This window comes from Castor canadensis, chromosome 11, assembly GCF_047511655.1.
Source record: "Castor canadensis chromosome 11, mCasCan1.hap1v2, whole genome shotgun sequence".
Taxonomy (NCBI): Eukaryota; Metazoa; Chordata; class Mammalia; order Rodentia; family Castoridae; genus Castor; species Castor canadensis.
The window spans coordinates 6039758-6063111 of NC_133396.1; the positions used below are offsets into that span (position 1 = coordinate 6039758).

Consider the following 23354-nt stretch of genomic DNA (forward strand, 5'->3'; position numbering starts at 1 on the left):
ACAAGGGGACTAGTACTGCAGTCTCTATCTCATGACCTTGGGCTTCAAGGCCAGTTCCAGAGAGGCAAGGGGAATGGAATTTCCAGTGGGAAGAAGGCTGGCCACTGGAAGACAAGCTCTTGTGCATGACATACTGTTAGGGCCCACTCCCCTGCCTGAGTCTCAGCAGGGTTAGAGGAGGGGAAGGAGAGAGGGTGCTGCCCCAGGGCAAGGGAATAGCATACGTTCTACATGAGCAAAGGCGCAGAAAGGTCCTCGGGGACAGCTGCCTGACTGCTGCATGTCGTTGCACTTGGTGGATTTGTAAATCTGGAGGGCAGAGTAGAGCAAAGATGGGTCAGGCTCCACAAAAGTACCAGGCAGGTGATCTTTCCATCAGTAAGGGTGGGCTAATTTAGCATCCCCGCTCACCGCCCCATCTCTGTCCCTTCTATTATACCCCTCCTAAGTCTCTAAGTCTCTCCCTACCAACTTTTTTTTGTTTCCCCAGACAAGGTGTTGCTATGTAGCCCAGGCTGGCCTTGAATTTATAATCCTCCTACCACATCCTCCCAAATTCTGGGATTACAGGCATGCACTACCACACTTGGATTCTCCCTACCAACTTCTTATTCAAACTCCTAAGTCAGCCCACTGCCATTGATGCCCTTCCTTCTGGGATCACAGGTTCAAGCAGCCGTGACAAAGAGAGTGGTTCCACTCATGATCTTGGCCAGGGCTGTGCCTCCTGGGCATTAAGTGAGCCGAGATCTCAGGGAGCCCAGCGAGCCCTTGCCAGGGAACTTGGGCTTGGGATCCATACTGGATCTAACTTTTCTCTCCACCACATCTGTTGCCACAAGAAGTCTTGTCTATGTCTCTTTCTCAGGGTGGCCTGGCTTCTGTGGAACCAACCAACCAGGGACAGGACAGCATATGCCTCTTTATAAGGCTACTCTAGATGCAGGCATACTGACATGGCTCATGTGGGCTGAGGAACTGTGTCAGAGAGGTTGCTGTCTATCCCCTAGACTCTGATTAGGATAGCTGGAAGGGGCTATTTTATTATCTGTGGTACTTGGGGTTGAATTCAGGGCCTTGCACTTGCTAAGCAGGTACTCTACCACTTGAGACACTCTGCCAGCCTGGGCTTTTTTATTTTTTAAATCCTGGTGGGGAGCAGTACAAAGTCCAGAACGGTCAGACCACCGTGGTCTGCCCATGCCCTGGGGAACAAACTAGAAGCAGAGGGCTATGGGGTGGGGGACTCACAACAAGAGAAGTTGCAAAGTGAGGGATGTGGCTCTTCCAGGCACTGCCCAGGAAGCCCTCTTTCAGGATGGCGCCAACACCCACCCTCATTCTCCTTGCCTCTCTCCATGCTTCCCAAAGAGGACATGTTAGCCACTCATAGTCTCTCATAGGGCCCCAGTCCCAACCCTAAGGGCCCACCTCTGGGTGGAACTGCTGCTCCGTCCGGGTGTGGCAGTACTGGCAGGCATCTCCATTCTCACACTTGCCAGGGTCTCCCCACTCATCTCCATGTTTGACGTTTGGACATGGAGATGACCTGGTACAACGAAAGGGGGTCAGACAGAGGTAAGAGAAGGTGACACTGGGATCTGCAGAGTGCCACTTGGATCCCTGCTTAGGGCCCTATCTGGTCTCTCTGCCTCACGGGGGCAGGCACGGAAATGGTGTACAGACTAGTATACAGTGAGGGCCTAACTAGGACTAGAAGTGTGCTGTTCCTCTAGCCCAGATGGCTACATTACCAATGAAGACACTGCTTTGCTCCCCTCAGCTAGGCATCAAGCCCACAGCAGCCCAGAGCAGTTAGGCCACAGCCACACCTCTACCTGCCACACTGTGGCCTGTCTCTGCTCCAGCACATATCCTATAGGACCAGAACTGGAGAGCCCTCAAACTGTCTCATCAGGATCCTCATTCATGCAAGAGTTGGACAAGACTCCCATCACTCAGTTCTCCTTCCTAGTCAGCACCCCCAACCACCACCTTTCTACCAAGGCTCTGTGACCTTGGTACCTCCCCTACGCTCACCTCCCCAAATCCCTGAGAATCATGGTGGTAGTAGCCTTGGCCAAGATCCCTTCCCTGCCACTCCTCCCTCCCATAGCTGGCCTCCTGGGGCCAAAGGACCTGTATTTGTGCTTCCGGGGGCTCCGCCGCCGGTCCTTGCTGTTGTGGTAGTAGGGACAGGCATAGCCCTGGCGGCACAGCCGCGGGGGCTTCTTGCACGGCTCCGTCTTATAGTTCCCCAGCACATAAGCGGTCTCTGCACAGGGGCCAGAGGGCAGGGGTCAGGGAGTGGAGCTGGAGCACCCCAAGAACAGCAGGAATATAGTAGAGGGAAGGCACGGAGAAACTGCTGGGAAGGGAAAATGGAACTGAAGTTCCCATTAAGGTGTGGGTAGGGCCACCTCCTCACAGGCCATGAACAAACTGGGGAAGCCACAGCCAAGGTTAAGAGCCCAGTGAACTGAGCAGCATGCTGCCCTTCACCAGAGATAACCATAGCTCACAGGGCCAAAAGGCATTCCATGAGGGTAGAGAACACATGCGTTGAGTGTGCATATGTGAAGCCCAGAGGGATCTTGGGAACACAGTGTACCTGGGAAAGCCCCTGCTACAAAGTGTCTTTTTTTTTTAATTGGCAATATTGGGGTTTGACTCAGGTCCTTGTGTGCCTTTTGAATGATAGGTGTAAGGTGCAATGAGGGGACTGGGTGCCTCCCAGCAGAGGTGGAGGCTTTGATTGGAGAAGGCAGTAGGTAATTGTGAGCCAAGTCCTTTAGGACACCTATGGGCAGGAAAAGGGAGGGGACAGATGTCTTGCTGGAGGGGATATGGCCATTCATGTGGCACCTGTACCTTGCCACCGAGGTTCCTCGCTGAGGATTTTTTCTATCATGGCGTGACTTGCAGCCCCAGCAGACTGGCCTTCTATGCTACCCTCTACTGTGGTCTGGCCATTCTGCAAGGCCTCCATAGCCTGGAGCTCCCTGGGAAAAGAAGAAAGTACAGAGAGGGTAGGGAGAAGGCATTGTCATTTCTTCTTTGGAGTTATCAGTGGCTGCCAGGCTCCTGCTCAGACCTGATTCCAGTACCACTCACCTGATGTCATAGACAGGGGAGCGGAGGTCATGGGGCCCATGGGCAAAAGCACAGTGCAGGCCATTCTTGGTACAGTTGCCTTTTGAGTCAGTCTCGTGGATGCAGATTCCAGTTTTGTAGTAACGAAGGTGGTACCTGCGCTCAGTGTCCCCTGTGGTCCTGTGCAGGAATGGGCACCTAGAACACAGCAGTGGGAGTCACTTAACTTTCCCCCGTGGCCTGAGCTATTTTCCTCAACCCTAGCCTTCCCCACCAAATGTAGAAGGGCTGTCACCAGGACCCAGAGTGCATAGTGATGGTGGATCAAGGAGGAAGGCAGTGACAAATCTTCCTGCCACCATGGCTCTGCTACTTAGTGCTGAGGCCTGACAGGCCTGGCATTCCCAGGTTCCCTGCAGATGCTCCAGAGAAGGCACTTCTGGGTGGGACAGATGCTTGGAGAACAAATGCTGCCCAGACTGGGAGTCCTCAAAGAAACAATCAGCCCTTCTGAAATGTAGGTACAGCCTCCCACCCCTAATCCCCATACCCAGAGTGCCAGAGGTGTGGGGAAGGAGGGTGGACGGAGATCCAAGAAAACCTCTCTTAAGAAAGTGAGACTGGCTGGGTGCCTGTGGCTCATGCCTGTAATCCTAGCTACTAGGGAGGCAAAGATCAGGAGGATCTTTTATTGCAGCCCAGGAAATAAAAGTGAGCCCCTATCTCAAAAATACCCAACACAAAAAAGGCCTGGCAGAACAGTGCAAGTGGTAAGAGCACCTGCCTAGCAAGTGCGAGACCCCGAGTTCAAACCCCAGTACCGCCCACTCTCCCCAAAAAAGAAAAAAAAAACAGAAAGGGGGACTGACACAGGGACAGTTCAACACACTGTACCCACAGAACTCCAACATTCTTCTGCAAAGTTGAAACAAATGACAAGCAGGGCCGACATTCCCTCAGTGATGCTCCCAGGTTTACCATTTCATGTTTGTCATTAGTGTTATGCCCTGTTTCTCTACAGGTATTTGTGGGAAGATATTTAGCATCTCTAAACTGCCACCCTGGTGGAACTGTAAAAGATTGTGTAGTGGATGGTAACAAGATAGGAAGAGGGAGGATGAAAAGAAGGCCTAGGAAGCCACCTTGGTTCAGATGTGCTCTCTTGGGTTTATCAGAAGAAAACCCTGTTTTGGGTTTCCTTAAAGTAGGGAAAGGAAAATGAAAGCACCCTTCTTGCTGCATCCTTGGCTGGGGGGGCGGGGAGCCAGAGCCCAGGTTTGAGCCACAAGGTGAGCTGAACTACAGCCAGTCTTCCCCAAAACAGCCTCTGACTAATTTCCCAGGATCTGCTTAGCCTACTCTGAGGGCATCTGATCCAGAAGGAGACCTGGGGTTTCTCTGAGGCCAAGCAGGGCACTCACTCGTCGCCCTCTGGGCAGAGGCCTGTAGCTTCATCATACTTGGTGCAGTAGACGTCTGGACTGTAGTTGAAGGTGCCATCCCGACGGCGGATGGACCGCCGGCGCCGCTGGTTCACAAAGTGCCAGTGGAAGCAGGTGTAGGGGCGATGCTGCGTGCATTTGTGTTGCACAAAGAGTGGGCACTGCTCTGTGCGGAACTCCTTCAGGTACCTGCAAAGAGAAACCATGTGGCGGGGGGCCAGGAGCAGCGAGTGAAGCTCCTTGCTTCCCAGCAAGAAGTTATTCACCAAGTCCCGTGAAGTCCCTGCTCTGGGGTGCCAGTTCTACTGGGACACCAGGTCAGGCCCAGGGCTAAAACCAGACCTTAGCATTCAGATCTGTCGCAATATTCAGGTCCCAAGCCAGCCTGAAAGGAAGCAAGCATAGGCTACAAGGCTGTGGTGGCTAGCTGTGGTCTTCAACAGCAGCTTGGATGAGCCTCTACCCCAACCCCGAAGTTTTCCAGGCCAAGCCAATAATCACAAGGAAAGGGCTATGCACGAGAGCAGAAGTAGCCTCTCCCACATTTTCTGTAGCTCCCTGATGCCCATATCCACCTGCCACTTCCTAGCAACCTCCCTCATACCATTACCAGGGCTGAGAGGAGTGCTACTTTGTAGCTGAAAGCCTAGTTCACAAGTATCTCTCTGGACTGCTATCTCCAATGATTACCATGCTAGCACTATCTACACAGCTGTTTGGGAAGGAGTTCATAGCATTCTGAAGAGCCCTCCCTCAGCCTGGCCTGTCCCCAGTCATGTCATACAGGAAGATGTACAGCAGCTAGAGTTATTTACATCCTGAGAATCTGAGGACTGTCTGTCTGGTGTCCTCTCACTTCATTACGTTCTCTCCTGTACCCTGCATGTAATAGCCAAGACAGTCCCAAACATCTCCCACAATCCACCCAGTGGAGTGTCCCTGACTCACAGAACATACTCCATCTACCTGTTTTTTTTATTTAAACCTGTGTCCAGGTCAGAGCTCTCCTAGGTTGAGGAGGCCCTGCCAAGGGGATGGGCAGTCATTGTGGTTCTCTTTATTTAGTCTCTCAAACCTAACAATGCAAGCAACCAATGGTTTGAGGGTCCTCTGGTGCCAGTGAGAAGGACAGCTGCAGAAGGCTCAAAGGCTGTGTACAGAGGGAACACAGCAGGAAAAGCTGACCGATCTGAAATAGCTGCCTTGGATCAGGGTGCAGCCTGGACCTGTAACTAAGGCACCAGTCCAGATCTTTGGGGTCTCACTAGTCTGGCCGCAAGAGGGGCAGGGTGAGCGGGTCAGAGATGAGACTATTTGGATAGGTTTTCTTTACTGCTGATAGCAAGTGCTAAGAAATCTTCCCAGCCTTTAAGTATGGAGAAGTGCTTCAGTGTGTTTCAGGGGCAGGGGCAGCTGGATGGAGTAAAGGGGCAGCAAAGCCTCCAAAGAGAGCCCCACTCTTCTTCAGCACACATTTACTGAGCACCTCTGAGGTGCAGGCACCATGTTAAGTAGGGAGGACACGGGAGCAGTCCTTGTCCTATTCACATTTACATGGGAGACAGAGAAGAAACAGGTGAATGGATAAGTGTAGGAAGATATTTTTTGTTTTGTTTTGTTTTTGGTGGGACTGGGGTTTAAACTCTACCACTTGAGCCACACCTCCAGTCTAAGTGTAGAAAGAGTTTTGAGGGAGGTTTGCTCAGGGTGTCTTGGGAACCTACAAGGATCCTTGATCCAGGCTGGGACAGAAGAAAGGACCAGGGAAAGAGTGGTACTAGTGGATGAAGAATTGGGAGAAGGATGTTTTTAGGTAAAGGAAATAGTATGAACTCAGAATTAGACTGTGTCTGGTTCCCAGAGCTCACAAGTGCCTCCATAGGCTTGGAGCTACAGAGGAACTAGAAAAGGTAAATGAGGTGGGGTGCAGGAGGCAAAGCCCCAGGAATATTCCAAGACACTGGGCAGAAATCTGGAAGGGTCCCTAGTGCCTGATGCTCTCCTAGATCCTGTCTGGTTAGACAGAAAAGCTGGACACTCGTGATGCCTGCAGGTACCCAGCCTTGGCACCAAGTTAAAGCATTAATCCTCCAAACTACTAGGCCAATCTGTCTCCTGGGAAGTAGAGATTCTTCCTAACTCTTGGCTCCCTAGGAGATGAACTTGGGAGTTAAAGGGTAGAAAAGGGGGAGAAGAGGAACTTTCATAAAGTGAAGCTGAGTCCAGAGCCAGGAGCAAAGAAGTAAGTAGTGTTTAGGATTAGCACACGAAATACAGGACAGCAAAATTAAGTGGAATTTCAGATAAACAATGAATAATTTTCTAGCATAAGTATGTCCCATAAATTGCATGAGACATACTTATACTAAAGAAATGATCCACTGTTTATCTGAAATCCAATCTAGCTGGCATCCTGTATTTTTTTCCTTGATACACAGTCTGACTATGTTGCCCAGGTTGGTCTTAAAAGTCAGGGCTCAAGTAATCTTTATGCTTTAGACTCCCAAGTAGCTTGGACTACAGACAAGTGCCACCATTTATAGAATTCTATCAGTCTTATATTTCCCTCCCTCCCTTCCTTCCAGGGCAGGGGATTTATTAGACTTGATATGACTCTTTTAATCTCTTCCAGTTGAAGGCTTGGTATAAACTCCTCAGTTTAATAAGTAAATGAGTTTTTGTTTGAGATACTTTCACTAACCAGCCAAGGTGGCCTTGAACTGGTGATCCTACTGCATCAGCCTCCTGAATATTGAGATTACAGGTGTGCACCTCCACACCATGGTACGTGGAATTTGGAATTATGGAAATTTCCTTTGCATTCACATAAAGGTACAAAATCACTGCTCTAACTATACTTTGTATTTGGAAAATGTATCCACAGTAAATGTGTAAGAATGGAGAACTAGAGTGCCTGCCTAGCAGAGTTCAAACCCCAGTATCACCAAATAACCACAACAAAAAAGAATGGAAAACTTGCATTTGTTGGCAATCTTGACAGAAAGGGTATAAGGCAGCTTAGCATGACATGACTCAAGCATTAATTGCCCTTAAAATGACTTCAGTAAAGCAGCATAAAAGACCATACTTTCAGTGATCATTTCTTTAGTTTGTAACTAAAGCAGCATAAGATTTGCCTGCATAAGTGCTGTTTTACCTTGTAATTGTATACTGAATTCACTTGAAGTATTGTCAATTCTGCAGCAAAAGCTAATTTCTAAAGGCATTCAGTGTTCAATAGTAGTAGCTGATAGCATTCTCATTAAATCTCAGCTTGGAACAAAAAAACTGCAATGAAAGCCAGAGGTGGTGGTACACACCTATAATTCCAGCACTTGGGACGTAGAGGCAGGAGGACTGAAAGTTTGAGCCCAACCTGGCTACATAGTGAGACCTTGTCTCAAAAATATCCAAAAAATTTGCAAGAAAAATTGACCACTAATAAACCATTAAATCATTGTGTGATTTGGTGTTCAGCTTCTACTTCTGGCAAAAATTCATGGACTTGATGGTTAAGAACCCAAGAGCAACCAGGCACCGGTGGCCAATGCCTGTAATCCTAGCTACTCAGGAGGCAGAGATCAGGAGGATCAAGGTTCAAAGCCAGCCTGAGCAAATAGTTCACGAGACCCTATCTCGAAAAAACCCATCACCAAAAAGGGATGGTGGTGTAGTGGCTCAAGGTGCAGGCCTTGACCTCAAACTACAGAACTGCAAAAAAAAGTCCTCAAGAGCATGTAAAATTCATTACTGTCTAGCAGTTAAATACCATGATAAATTCAAATATTTACTGCAAAGTACCTGCTGATGAGTAATACAATGAACACTTTACATTTTCATAAGCCTTCTAAATTTGTACAATTACATCTTTTTGTGCTCCACACACATTTTTACTATCAGTCATAAAAGATTAGCAGATTACATTTCAGGTTGCACTAGTACAGTGTGTGTTTGTTTGAGGTGGTTGTGGTGCTGGAAAATGAACCCAGGGCCTGCACATGCTAAGCAAATGCTCTACCACTTGAGATGTGCCCCCAACTTGTTGTTTTGCTTTATTTTTGATAAGGTCTCACTAAATTTGCCCAGGCCAGCCTTAAACTGAAGCTCCTCCTGCCTTTGCTACCAGAGTAGCTAGGATTACAGATGTGAACCACCATACCCAGAATTTGCCTTGGATTTTGTTTTGTTTTAGATTTTTTTTTTTGGATGGTACTGGCCTCACACTTGCTAGGCAAGTGTTCTACCACTTGAGCCACACCTCCAACTGTACCTTGTTTTTTAATTGATATTAATGCTGTTCCCAATGACTGTAAGAAACTTCTTGCCACAAGGCTAGCCCTCTCAACAAAGTTTGCTTTCTGTAGGCACATTTCTTCAGTTGCCATGCTCAAACACAACTGTTTTTCTGAGGTGCCAGAGTTTGAACTCAGGGTTTTGTGCGTGCTAGGCAGGCCCTCTACCACTTGAGCTGCAGCTCTGGTCCTTGTGCTGGCTATTTATTTTTTTTTGGTGGGATCAGGGTTTGTGTGTTGATTGATTTTTGGAGGGCCTGGGGTTTGAACTTGGGGCTTCATGCTTCCTAGGCAGGCTCTACCACTTAAGTCACTCCACCAACCCCAAGGGGACCAGGATTTGAACTCAGGGCTTTTTGCTTGCACAGTAGATGCTCTACTGCTTGAGCCATACCTCCAGTCCATTTTGCACTGGCTATTTTGGAGATTGGGTCTCTTGAAGTATTTGCCCAAAGTGGCCTCAAATCATGAAACTCCTGATCTCAGTCTCCTGCATTGTTAGGGTTACAGGTGTGAGCCACTGGTTATTTTTGAGACAGGGGCTTGCCTTATGTCCTAGTCAACTGGGACCATGATCTTCCTATTTGAGCTTCCCCAATTAGCTATGATGACAGATGCATGCCACTATGCCCAGTTGTTGGCTGGCCTCAAACTGCTATCCTCCCTATCTCTGCCTCCCAAGTAGCTAGGATTACAGGATTGCATCATAGCACCCAGTCCTCATTTGCATTTTTTGTGAGGAAATTCTGCTATGATGAAATATTCTCTTTCTAATTTTCTAATTTTTCTGAACTCATGAGAAATTGCTTTCTTAGGAGTTCAAGAACATTAAGAGTGCTTGGTCTGGTCATGTTTATATATTCTTTCAAAGCAGCTTGCCAGTGACTTCAGTAACAAAATAATCCACACTCCACTGTGCCTTCAAAGTGAGGCACTCCAGGTCCATTTTTATGTTCCTCTTTTATTTTGACATGAGTGGTAATAAAGGATAAATAGAACGTTGTGGAATGCTAACATATACAGCACAGGAAACACTGCCGTGTGCCAAGCACAGTGCAATGCCATGAGAGGGGCCACACGTGGGCTTTGTTGCCACTACTCAACACTGCTGCTGTACTGTACCTCGGATTTTATAAAAATGAATAAAGCTTTATTTATGGATGCTTTGAAGGTCATACAATTTTCAAGTCATAAAATATCCTTAGTTTTCAACCATTACAATAAAGCAGGCAGCAGGCTGGATCCGGCACACAGGCTGCAGTTTGCCAGCCTCTGCTCTACACCCATACTTTTCATCATGTCGTTCCCTGTGTCTCAACTGCATTTTGCCTTGTTATCCATCCCAAGGGGCTCCTAACCCTATCTACCTAGCAGTGTCAGTTGCCCCCTTCCATGCACCTACTACAGTGTGTAACTACATCTAGTCCAGTCTCTCCACAGTTGACTGATTGTAGGCAGTCACATCTATTTATCTTTGTAACCCTACACAGACCTGACACATGCTGAAGGAAAAAGAAAAGCAAACAGCATTCCAAATGGGACAAGCTTGGTACACAGCACCTCTGCATTAACTCAGAAAAACACGAGAAGCATCTTTCATGTCTCCTGGCAACTAAGAAATCAGTAACTTTCAATTTCTGGTAAGGGGTGGGGGGAAGATGAGAGGGTCAAGTAATGTCATCTACCTACCTTCCACACATTGTCTGCTCAGCTTTGTTCCTCACCTTCATACTAAAATTGAGATCTTCAAGCCAGATTTGGTGGCATACCTCTGTAATCCCACTACTCAGGAGGCAGAGGCAGGAAAGACTGCTGAGTTTGAGGCCAGCCTGAGCTGCACTGTGAGACCCTGTCTCAAAAAAAGAAAAAAAGAGAAAGATCTTCACCCTAACAAAAACAAAACAAAAACTTCTGAGTTTGAGAATAAAATTTAAATTAAAATTTTGTTGTTGTTGCTATTGGAGACAGGGTCTTACTATGGATTCCACATTGGCCTCAAACTCTTGATCCTCCTGCCTCAGCCTCCCAAGTACTGGGATTACAGGCATGTACCACCATACCCAGTAAGAATAAAATATTTTTATTTTAGAATACTGTAAGAGCATATCAGCAGTAGATTTCAATTCTAAATTATTTACCCAATTGTATTTCTTACAACCTACTAAAAACCTTTCCTTATTTTTGAAAAGCTAGCATGTAGATTTCTAGGAGCTACAGATTCAATGTTTATAACAACATACACACATATTCTATTTGATGTCAACCATGACCAGAAGCCATACAACTTTTTAACAATAGCCACAATATAGAAGTTATAAAGTAGCTTTAAAAAACAAAACACACTGGGCGCTGGCAGCTCACACCTATAATCCTAGCAAGTTGGAAGGCTGAGATCTGGAGGAACAAGGTTCCAGGCCAGCCCCAGAAATAGTTTGAGAGATCCCATATCCTTACCAGAGCAAAATGGACTGGAGATGTGTCTCAGCAAGGAGAGCTCCTGCTTTGCAAGCTGAAGCCCTGAGTTCAAGCCCCAGTCCAACAAAAAAAAAAAAAAAAAAGAAAAGAAACAGAACTAAAATTGGTGGTAAGCAAATAGTAAATATTTTGGACCAATCTGACATAGATACAGCTATAGAGATTAGGCTTCCAAACCATCTGACGTGATCCTGATTTAGACCATTCATCTCAGCAAATAAAGTGTCTAGTATGCTTCTGAGTCTCAATCTATTAGGCAACCTTTGATTCCATAACTGGCCTGCAACCAAAGAGTAAATATAGTAAGAACTTACGGCTAGGATGAGCCCTCTTGGATGGAATGAAAGTATCCTATCACACAGACGGAGGGGGAACCCACAGGACCAGTGCCACAAGCACTTAAGCAAGTCATATTGTAAAGTGGGGGCCTTCACCCTCCAATTATTTCAACCTACTTTTCACTGGTACTCACTAGAAAGATGAGATGACTGTGAGCTGTCCTGGCCCCAAGAACCAACAAAACCTGTGAAGGGGGATCAACACTGGTGTGCAACTAGTCCTGTGTGTCACTTGTTTCTTCTTTCTATATTCGTTCCTTTGCCCTAATGACTCTGTAATTGGTGAAACCGGGGAGACAAGGTTTATGTAAAGATCATTCACATTACTATGTTGGAGAGCCAGGCTGGCCTACATAGCAAGTTCGAGGCCAGCCTGAATTAGACAGCAAGACCTCATCTCAAAACAACAAAAGCTGGGTGTGGTCACCAGAAACCTCTTAAGTAAAAGTAACATCAGAAAGATATAGTGATTTTCTTATCAAAATTAGTAAAATATTAGATTTGAAAACTATTGGTTAAAACTTTTTAAGTCACAAAACACCATGCTAAAGGATTTTATCAACTTCTTTTCAGAATACAACTCTCTCTTCAGTGGAGAAGTTCTGTAAATAGGCCAAAATTTCAAATAGGAAGATGAGACTTGGACCTTCTTCCTATTAGAAGTCATTTCGTTAGGACTGATAGTGGCAATGGCAATATGGTGATGCATGCTTGTAATCCCAGCACTCTGGAGGCTAAGGCAGAAAGATCATCAATTTGAAGCCCACAAATTTCAGGCTAGCCTAGGGTACATAGGAAGACCCTACCTCAAAAACAAACAAACAAACAAAAACAGCACTTATGGTATGCTAAAATAGGCAATGTTTTGTTTTGGTTTTAGTGTTGTTTTGTTTGCTGGGATTACAGTTGTGCACCACCATGCCTGGCTCCAGGCAGTTTTAAATACTTTACATGTATGAATTCACTGAACCCTCATAACCCCAGGAGACAGGCACTGTTGCTATTCTCAGGAAACTGAAACACAAAGTGGTAAATTACTCTCCTTGGGTCCCACAGTTAGTATGTCTCAGAGCTGGGCCTCACGCTCAGCTGGCCTGATCCCAGAGCAGTCCTCTTAACTACCATACTAACAGTTAACTAAGCTTTACCTAAGAAAAAACAATAGCAAATAAGCACCAATGACTGATGAAGCTATTGAAGCCAGGTGCCGGGGGGCTCACACCTAAATCCTAGCTACTTGGGAAGCTGAGATCAAGAGGATCGTGGTTCAAGACCAACCTGGGTAAATAGTTCAGAAGATAACCATCTCCAAAATATCCAAAGGAAAATGGACTGGAGGCATGGCTCAAGCAACACCGCATTTGCTTTGTAAGCACAAAGCCCTGAGTTCAAACCCCAGTCCCATAGAAAAAAAAAAAAAAGAAGCAGCAGCTATTGAGACTATACCAGGGAAGAGTTTTGGACAGTCCACAACACTTACAATACTATAAAATAAATTATGAAAATACAAACAGCCAGGCCAGGCGCTAGTGGCTCACACCTGTAATCCTAGCTACTCAGGAGGCAGAGATCAGGAAGATTGTGGTGTGAAGTCAGCCAGGGCAAATAGTTCCCCAAGACCTAATCTTGAAAAAAACCCATCACAGAAAAGGGCTGGTGGAGTGGCTCAAAGTGCAGGGCCTGAGTTCAAACCCCAGTACTGAAAACAAAAACAAAAGCCAGGAGCCTGTGACTCATGGTGGTAATCCTAGCTACTCAGGAGGCAAGGATTACCAGAATCAAGGTTCGAAGCCAGTCCTGGGGAAATAGTTGAGACCCTATCTTGAAAATACTCCATACAAAGTGGCTCAAGTAGTAAGAGTGCCTGCCAAGCAAGCATGAGGCCCGAATTCAATCCCCAGTGCCACCCCCCAAAAAAACGAAAAGAAATGCAAGTACTGGTCTCTAATTTTTATTATATTTAGATAGGTTTGATTTACATAAAACCTAAAGAGTAGACTGGGGGCATGCCTCAAGTGGTAGAGCACTTGCCTAGTAAATGTGAGGCCCTGAGTTCAAAACCCAGTACCATAACAAAACAAAACAAAAACTAAACTTAGCTCATCAACTACCTGACACCTCTTAAGTAAAAATAACATCAAAAAGAAACAGAGTAAGCTGGGTGCTGGTGGCTCATGCCTGTAATCCTAGCTACTCAGGAGGCAGAAATCAGGAGGATCACTGTTCGAAGCCAGACCGGGCAAAATAATTCAGAAGACTATCCTGAATAAACACATCCCAGAAAAGGGCTGGAGGAGTGGCTCAAGGTGTAGGCCCTGAGTTCAAGCCCCAGTGCCACCAAAAGAAAGAAGAAAAAACAGACCAAAAAAACCAAAACAGTATATGAAGTATATGTTCAACTAAAAACCCAAAAAGCTCAAGCTATAAAACACCATGCTAAAGGGTTTTATCAATTTCTTTCTGAAACAACCTCTCTTCAGTAGGGGTAGTTCTGTAAATAAGCCAAAATTTTCTAGGAAGATAGGACTTAGACCTTCCTTCCTCCTCCTCATTAGAGATCATTTTATTAGAACTGATGGTGGCCATATGGTATTTAAATACTAACAGGAAACAAATGAGTCAGTTTCAGAACATGAAAAGGAAAACTGTGATATAAATAAAGGAAAAAACATTTCCATAAGTTCAGATATGACATGATGATACTGTCACAGGCTTTAGCATCTTCTTTATCTCCTGAGTAAATTGAGCCACCAACAGGAAAAAGGTCACCTCACAGAGAATGCTAGGACATTTTTAAGTGGCTAGAGTCCTTTCCATCTTCGCCTCCTCCTCAGCTCTCGAAACTGCTGTCAAATTCTACACACTGGCAAAGAAAAGAGGAGTGAAAGTTGAGGGATTTTACAGAGAAATAATAAAAAGTTTGTTGTGATTACTAGAACTAATATATACAGCCATTAACATTACCTTAAGTCCTGAAACACATGGCCTGTCTATCAAGAATTGCCCATGTGAGCCCTAAAACGACCATTACGGTGGCTGAAGAATGGGCACTGCTGCATTTTTGCAGGGCAGCAAACCTTCTCTTCCACTTTCCCCCACCCCACCCTAGGAAGTAAACTCAATTCATTTTATAAAGCCTTTGGGAAGCCAAGCGCCAGTGGCTCACGCCTATCATCATAGATACTTGGGAGGCTGAGATTGGGAGGGTCGTGTTCGAAACAAGCCCAGGCAAACCACAGTCCCACCAAAAACAAAACAAAACAATGGCATTGGGTAGAATCTGCTTGTTTCTTGTAATGACTGTTAATTTAATGCCAATGTTAATACAACTATCAACAACTAGGAGTGTGGAACTTGCTGTGAGCATATTCTTATCTCAAAAGCATCTCCACAGACTTATGACAGGAGGGCATCCACCTAGAATGGATACACAAGGATAAAGACACTGGGAAGACTGGGGAAAGAACACTGAGGAGCGCCTTGCAAACCACAGGCTTTCCCATATGGAACAAATGCTGCTGAGCCTTGGTGAAAGGTCACATGGTCAAGGCTTCTCTATGGAAGCAGGGACTTCTATGCACTGACTGGCTTTTAACATTAAAAAAAATGAAATATAATTCATACAACATATGAATTTTTTCCTGAGCTGAGGGTTGTGTGCTTTGGCTAGGCAGGTGCTCTATCACTTGACCCCCTACCCTTTTTCATCTACATGAGGGTATTAAAAAGTCAACTGCAGTTAAAGGAATTCAGAGTAGATGTCTTAAAGGTATACTTCCTCTTACTGGGTCAAAATAACGAGGAAAGAAACCTGAACATTTTATACATGGCAGTTTTTTTGTGACCTTTCAACTATAGAGGGTCTCACATTTTTATGACTGTGCCACCCTGGACTATGATCCTCCTATTATGCTTCTTTTGTATCTGGGATGACAGGCATGTATCACCACACCCAGCTCTCAACCAACAGGTTGAGATGGGGTCTCAAGAACTGTTTTCCCTGGGCTGGCCTAGAACCAGAATCCTCCCAATCCACTTCCTGAGTAGCTAGGATTACAGGCATGAGCCGCAGCACCCAACAAAAACAATCATCACTTTAAAGTGTACTTTTCAGTGTACTTAACAATAATCACCACACTGTCCAATTTCAGAACATTTCCATCATCCCAAAAATAAATCCCATGCCTATTATTGCATGCACTGAATTCACCCTAATTTTCTCTGCAGAGATAGCTATTGGCCAGGCAGGTTATTTTAAGAAGCCTGGCTGGGACGAATCTATAGAGTATCTATATGGTAAGAACCCAAGAAAGCTGCACTGCCCAGAGGGTACCAAACCCAAATTCTTGACATTTTAGCAAGTAGGTTAATGTAATTTTTATATATTGGCTTAGAATGGCAGAGAAACTTACATTCAAAATCCATCTTCACATAACACATTAGTGTGCCCAAATTCATCCAAGATGTCAAAAGAAGGGAAGACAATCTACTAGGATTAGCCACAACTGTCCATAGTTGCAATTTCAAAGTATAGAAGATGGATAGTGGGAAAACCTCCTTTAGTATCAAGCACAGCTGGATTAAAAAACAGTAACAAAACAAAAAACTTAATCATTAAGCAAACATTGCCTCAGTTTGGGAAAATAATCCCAAGACCAGTCTACTACTTAATGAAGCTCTAAGGGCCACAGCTATGGCTCGAGTGGTAGACTAACTATCTAGTAAGCATGAGGCCACCCCCCCAAAAAAAGGTAAAGTAATGTAACTCTAAATGCAACCATGATTTCATCACTCTCTGACCTAGCATCTCTCCTAAGGAGAAAAATAGGCTTTAGGCAAAGGTCTGGCAAGAACCTGCAGATGGGTGCTGCTCAGATGGCTGCAGGACTCTATGTGCTCATGGCTTCTAAGACACACAGGAAGGAGACCTCACCTTCAGGCATCAGGGTGTTGGAAGCAGAAGGTAGTAGGTCCACGAGGGTGTCTTGCTTTTGTGCACTTATCTGGGGTGCTATTTCCAGAGGAGCTCCTTTATAGAGTGTGCCCAAGATGGATTTCTAAGTTGCTCTCAGAGTTGTCCAGCTGCCCTCACCAATAAGTCACAGCAGGATGATAGAAACCACCAGTCAAAGCAGATGCATATGGGTTGTGGGGAAGCCTTCTTTAGTATCTAACATAGCTGGATTAAAACAAAAAAAACTTGACCATTAACCAAATCTTGACTTGAATCATTAACTTAGATTACAGCAAAAATCGACTAGGTATTAAGCTTAAAGCCTACCCTCAGTTATGGGCACTTAACACTTATTAATAGGGACCTTTTATGAGTTTGATTGAAGGCCACAATGAACCTTTAATTTTTGTCCTTCAAGAAATTAGCTCTATTTGGTAAACAAGTAAATAAGATCCAGAAAGGATTATTGGTAATTTAACTTATCTAAGGTTGCTAAGTAACACTCCCAGTGACTTCTGTTGTTCAACAAGTTATATTCTAGTAATGTATTTACATTTTATTGCAATTTGCAATAACGACTTAAATACATGTTCACTTTCTGGATTTTCCAAAACACAATCAGATGCAATCAGTTGAAGTTCATGACATTTATATACTGAATAAACTAACAAAACTGCCTAAATACAGTAATCTATGGAAATACTGCTACATTACCTTTGCTTAATGATGCACAGGAAACAATCCTAAATTAAAATGATACCTGGATAGACAAGGCTATCCAGGATGAAGCACTTCTCCTCTGTCCCCTGCAAGAAATCACCCAGTGGCCAGAAACTCCAACAAATTTTTATTAAACTAGAATTTTATTTAGCTCTATCACAAGAGCATTAAGAAGTCTGAAAGTCAACTGCAGTAAAAGGAATGCAAAGCAGATTTGTCTTTGAGGTATACTTCCTCAAAGTAATGAGGATAGAACCTGAATATTTTAGATGGTAGTTTTTTTGTGACCTTTCAACTATATACTTAAGAGTTTTACTCTGTACCCCAGGCTAACCATGAACTGATGATCTTCCTCCTTCTGCCTCCAAAGTGCTTGGATTACTAAAGGTATCTACCAATATGTCCAGCTCAGCTCTATTGGATTTTTTGGGTAGTACTGGGGTTTGAACTCAAGACTTCACACTTTGCAGGTACTCTATTGCTTGAGCTATCCCTCCAACCCTTTTTGCTCTCTGATTATGTTGAAAATAGGGACTTGGTTTTTGCCCAGGCTAGCCTGGACCACCATCCTCCTATTTTGGGCAAACACGTCCAGCTTTTTTTCTTTTTTTTTTGGGTTTGAACTCAGGGCGTCACACTTGCTAGGCAGAGCTCTACCACTTGAGCCACTCTGCCAGCTCTTTTTTGTGTTGGTATTTTTGAGATAAGAGTCTGGCTTTTTTTTTTTTTTTTTTTTTTTTGCCTGAGCTGGCTCTGAATTGCCATCCTCCTAGTCTCTGCCTCCTGAATAGGTAGGATTACAGGCGTGAGCCACTGGTGCCCGGCCAAAACTTCCCATTCTTAAGTTTGTTTTTACAAAACTCTTCTAAAGTACAAATGGACTTAATATAAAGAAAGCTGGTTTAAATTTAGTCTTTGTCAAATGAAAAGACAAATGACCTAGCAAAAGGAGGTCAGAGTCTTCTACTGGAAGAATACTAATACACATACATTATTTCATTGAGTGTGCAAACCAAGTACTTGAAACTCTACAACAGAGAAAATTCTGATATAACTGTTTTACTACAAGGATTGGATTCCTCAAATCCAGCAAGAATGTCTGCTACACCAATTTGCTGAAAGGATTATTTCAGTGTCCCTTAAAGCAAGATTATTTAAGAGTTAAGGGGAAAAATACCAACAAAATAATTATCCTTCAAACTATGCTATGACTAATTCTCTTGGCTTAAGAAAAGAAGGGTTCAAGCCAGATGCCTATGGCTCATGCCTGTAATCCTAGCTACTCAGGAGGCAGAGATCAGGAGAATCGAGGTTCAAAGTCAACCCAGGCAAATACTTCTCAATACTCTAGCTCGGAAAAGCCCATCACACACAAAAAAAAGAGCTGGCAGAGGAGCCGCTGGCAGTTGGGCAGATTCAACTATTTGCCAAAATTGCCGTTACCAATGATTGAGACTAGATTTTAGTGCAAGTTTTTTGGGAATATTGCTAAGACTATAGCAGGTCACATAATTTCAAATATCATGTATAAAAATACACCTACTTAGGAGTTGGGATTGTAACTCAACAGTAAAATGCTTGCCTAGCATGCAGAGGCCCCGGGGACCTCCTGAACCAAAAATAAATAAATAAATTAAAAGGCCAGGTATGGTGGCACATGCCTGCAATTCTAGCCAGTTCCAGGCCAATCTGGGCTACATACTGAGACCACCCCCCAAAAAAATCCTGAGTAAACAAGGGGTCTATATTTGTATTTAACAATGGAATAGGCTGGGCACCATGGCTCATGTCTGTATTCCTACCTACTGAGGAGGCAGAGCTCAGGAGAATAGCAGTTTAAAGCCAGCCCTGCCAAATTGTTTCCAGAGACCCTATCTCAAAAATATCCAACACAGGAGAAGTTGTGGCTCAAGTGGTCGAGCACCAGATTTGCAAGCACAAAGCCCTGAGTTCAAACACCAGTCCCACCAAAAAAAAAAAAAAAAAAGACAACCAAAAATATCCAACACAAAAAAGGGCTGGCAGAGTGGGTCAAGTGGTAGAGCCTGGCTAACAGGCATGGGGCTCTGAGTTCAAACCTCAGCACCTTAAAAACAGCAACAACAAAAAACAATGGAATCAACACAACAAATAAGGCAATGTTCAGATTGAAACAAATTCTGGAAATTCATGCTGCAAGAGAGAATAGAAAGATGCAAAGCAGCTCAGGATTTTTTAGCAAATACTGAAATCAAAGTAAAAATGTTTCAAGCCAAGCGCCAGTGGCTCATATCTGTAATCCTAGCTACTTAGGCTGAGAGAGGGAGGACTGAGGTTCCAGGCAGGCCTGGGCAAATAATTCATGAGACCCCATCTCCAAAATAACCAGAGCAAAATGGACTGGAGGTGAGGCACAAGCAGTAGAGCGCCTGGTTTGCAAGCATGAAGTCCCTAACCTCAAAGCCCAGTCCACCAAAAGAAAAAAAGTTCCAATTCTGTAACTTCTGAGGGCAACAACTTAGTCTATCTTAAAAAAAAAAAAAAAAAAAAAACCAAATATACCAGTGCTATCTGTGTTCTCATGCTCCCTGCACTCAGTACTGGATGACAAGGGGATGAAGCTTTCCAAATTATCACAGCTTCTCATGTCCATAAATCTATCAAGGCACTGACTTCTCTTCTCTGATTTTCTGGAGATAAAGCATAAACACTCGCCAGATGCCAGTGGCTCATACCTGTAATCCTAGCTACTCATGAGGCAGAGATCAGGAGGATTGCAGTTCGAAGCCAGCCAGAGGCAAATAGTTTGCAAAACCCTATCTCAAAAACCCCAATACAAAACAGGGCTGGTGGAGTAGCTCAAGAGGTAGAGCACCTGCTTAGCAAGCCTAGCAAGTATAACGCCCTGAGTTCAAGCCCCACTAACATAAAAAAAAAAAAAATTATAAACACTCAAGAACAAAGAGATAGGAACACCAACAACCTCCACCATCCAGTCAAGTTTGTGTATTCCATCTTCTCTTGATTTATTAAGACACCTCAAGAGCCAAGCCCAGGACTGTACCTACTCTACCTACTCTAAAAGGAATGGAAAGACAAGTTCCAAACAAATGAAACTCAAGAGAACAAAAACTCAGATGCCAACATTTACACAGGCTGTTCACTTATTTCATCTGCCAATTCCAAAATGATCAGAAACCTCAATGACAACACAACACAGAAACACAAGTTGCTAAAACCAAAACTTACTCAAATGTGTTTGGTATTTTACAGAAAAACATGACTTGAGCAACTAGAGATTATAAAGACGTTGCAATGACGTGAAGTTTGCACACGTGCAAATCAAGACCACACTGTTGTGTGACCAGATAATTCAACTGACAGTATACTGAGGTAAGACTGTCTCACCAAAAACAATGAAGGGATGAACAAAGAACTCCGGGAAGAAAAGACCAGCAAAACGATGGCCTTATAAAAAAGTTAACTTGAGCCACATGCAGTCAAGAAGCTTAATGACTTAAGCCAACACCAGAGGATCCCACAAAGAAAGCACTTCCTATAACGGATGTCCCCAATCCTGTTTCCCAAGAGTATCTTTTGTGACAAGCAAGAGCTTCTCCTGTCTACTTGTAGTTCTCTCACTCCCACCAGATGCTTTCTGCTCCTGGCTCACTGAACCTGAGGGGTGTTCAGCCCCTCAAGTCCCAAAGCCTCCCGCAGCTGAGGATGCTTCTAAACACGCACATCACTCAGGAGCCTGTGGGGGTGAGAGGCGCTCCTTGAGCACCCCCCAGATAGAAAACCATTTTGCATAACAGGAGGATCCGCTTTATTCACCTTTCTCCCAATGCACCTAGCACCAGGTAGTGCTTTAAAATGCGCACTGAAATGAAGTCAGGGACCTATACGTGGACACATGTAGATTTCCAGAGCTCTTCCATTTTGCTACTCTCTCATTGTCAGTATTTGGGACTCCCGCTATTGCCACACTTGCGATGGGCCATACCCGGAGGCCATCACCCCGGGAGTCGCTGTCTCGGGCTGGATCAGTGCAACCTGCAAGGGGTCATTCCGTCTTTGCATGCATATCTAAGTGAATTCAGGCAAGGGTGACAACCTGCGGGCCTTCGGGCACAAAAGGCCTCCTGTGCACATTTGCACGGAGTCTCCCGACAGAACTCCCAAGCAAATAGTCATTCGTAGGCAGTTCTAGGGCTGACGCCTACAGAACTCGTCTTGGTCGTGCCGTGGACTTCTTATCACCCCGAAGGAGCCTGACACTGGTTTTATGGTCTGATGAAACAGTAGGACCTGGAAGACCTGGCCTGAGAAGTGTACACTCGGCGCAGCCCAAGATCCTGTCATTCCCACTCGACGTCTAGGACCGAGTTTCCGGCCCCACGCCCCAACCAGAGGTTGATGGCAGTTGGCGGCAGCTGAGACTGGCCCCAGCAGGTTGGAACCGGTCTGGGCCGGGCCGGAGGAGGAAAGGGGGGGAGAGAGAGGCCGCCTCGCGCTCTCCCTGCGCGCGTGACTCACGCTGGCCGCTGACGTCAGGCGTGCGCGCGCGGCGGGGGGGGGGCTCTACGTACGTGTAGTGCTGCGGTTTCTCGGGCTGTGCCTGCAGCACCTGAGCGGTAGCGGCCGGGGGCGCCGAGGAAGCTGCGGAGCCGCCGGGCCCGGGGCCCTTCGACATGGTCCTGTCTTCCTGCCTCTTCGCCGCTCCCCTTTTATTATTCAGTCTGCGCGGTCCGCGCCGAGGACCCAGTGCGCCTGCGCCGCGCCACGAGAACGTGAAGACCCCCCGCACTGTAGCAAGCGTCGCTGGGAGTTGTGGTTCTCCATTCGGCTAAAATTTTACCGTCGGGACGGAGTTGCTGCCAAAGCGTGGGACCACAATACCCAGGGGTCTTTGCGGACGATGTCCCGGATTCTGAAGTCCCGCGACGGCTTCTGGGAATTAGAGTCCGACGCTATTCTCACTAGCGCGTTTTCAGTTTCGTCGGGGATCTGTTCCTAGAAACTGGAACCCCTGTCGGTAAAAGCGGGCCAGAGCTCGGGAGACCCTAACGACTCTTGCGAGACAGTTCCAAGTGTAATTTCACTACTAGTAATTACTGTCTCCCTTAGTACAGCTTAGGCACGGTTCTGATGTCGGCTCAGAGCAGTGCCTCCAAGCGGGGCTTAAGACCACTGTTGTTCTTAGCTCTGGGCCCTTGGTCAGCAGGCACCTGGAGACAGCCAACGTCGTCCTCCTTCCTGCATGAAAGGAAGCTTGCCTGCGTAAGTCGGCTGAGAAAGCTTTGCTGAGGAAGAGCCACGCTACACCACATTGTTCCCGCTTTTGCCAAGGCAAGGCTCATTAACAACTTCCAACCTGAAACCTAGACCTCCACGACTTGGGTCCCTTCTTAACTCCACACCTGGCCGAATGAATTTGTTTCCTGTATGTTTGGGGCCAAGGACGAACTTAATCTCTGTCTAGAATAGTCAGAGATACACTGGCGAGTTGCAGGCGTATTCAGAAGCATCGCAGTGGACTCCACTGGAAGGGCCTGGGTTTAATTTAAGGAGTGGATGAGAGGCAATCCATTCTGTGTTCTCTAGAACACAGCATTTTCATGTGGGAAAGTATTTCCCCTCCCCCTCCTACCAGTGAGACAAATTGTTGTCTTTGTAAAATAAACCAGTTGCCCCAGATCTAGGCATTTGGTTCCATGAGCTTGAAGACGTTTGTGAGCCAGACATGGTAGTAATCCCAGCACTCAGGACGCTGAAGCTGAAGGATCACAAGTTGAAGGCCAGCCTAGGTTATGTAGGAAATTCCGGACCAGGGAGACCCTATCTCAAAAAACAACGACCACAAAAATAAGCCAGGTACCAGTGGTTCACACCTGTAATCGTTGCAACTTGGGAGGCTGAGACCCAGGGGATCACGGTTCGAGGCCAAGTGGGGCAAATAGTTCGGAAGAACCGCCCCCCCATCTCGAAAACAATAACCAAGCAAAAACAGACTGGAGATGTGGCTCAAGTGGTAGAGTGCTTGCTTTGCTAAGCATAA

At 45.6% G+C, this 23354-nt stretch overlaps 1 protein-coding gene across 9 annotated transcripts in view; it reads right to left on the reverse strand.

Annotated features, from left to right (window-relative positions):
• Unk (unk zinc finger) overlaps positions 1–22067 on the reverse strand; it is a 32142-nt gene extending 10075 nt beyond the window's left edge. For 4 of the 9 annotated variants that reach the window (XM_074045105.1, XM_074045104.1, XM_074045110.1 and 1 more), the window contains exons 1-7: positions 21886–22066; positions 4515–4724; positions 3115–3291; positions 2872–3002; positions 2140–2275; positions 1432–1549; positions 225–309 (exon numbers count right to left, since the gene is read on the reverse strand). In XM_074045105.1, coding sequence (XP_073901206.1) covers positions 225–309; positions 1432–1549; positions 2140–2275; positions 2872–3002; positions 3115–3291; positions 4515–4724; positions 21886–21989 — 961 coding nt within the window. In that variant the 5' untranslated portion in view covers positions 21990–22066. Of the gene's footprint in view, positions 1–224; positions 310–1431; positions 1550–2139; positions 2276–2871; positions 3003–3114; positions 3292–4514; positions 4725–10516; positions 10677–16052; positions 16216–16573; positions 16820–21130; positions 21831–21885 lie in introns of those variants that run through there. The other 5 variants (XM_074045107.1, XM_074045109.1, XM_074045108.1 and 2 more) reach the window with 5 other exon arrangements.
• Positions 22068–23354: the final 1287 nt, after the last annotated feature.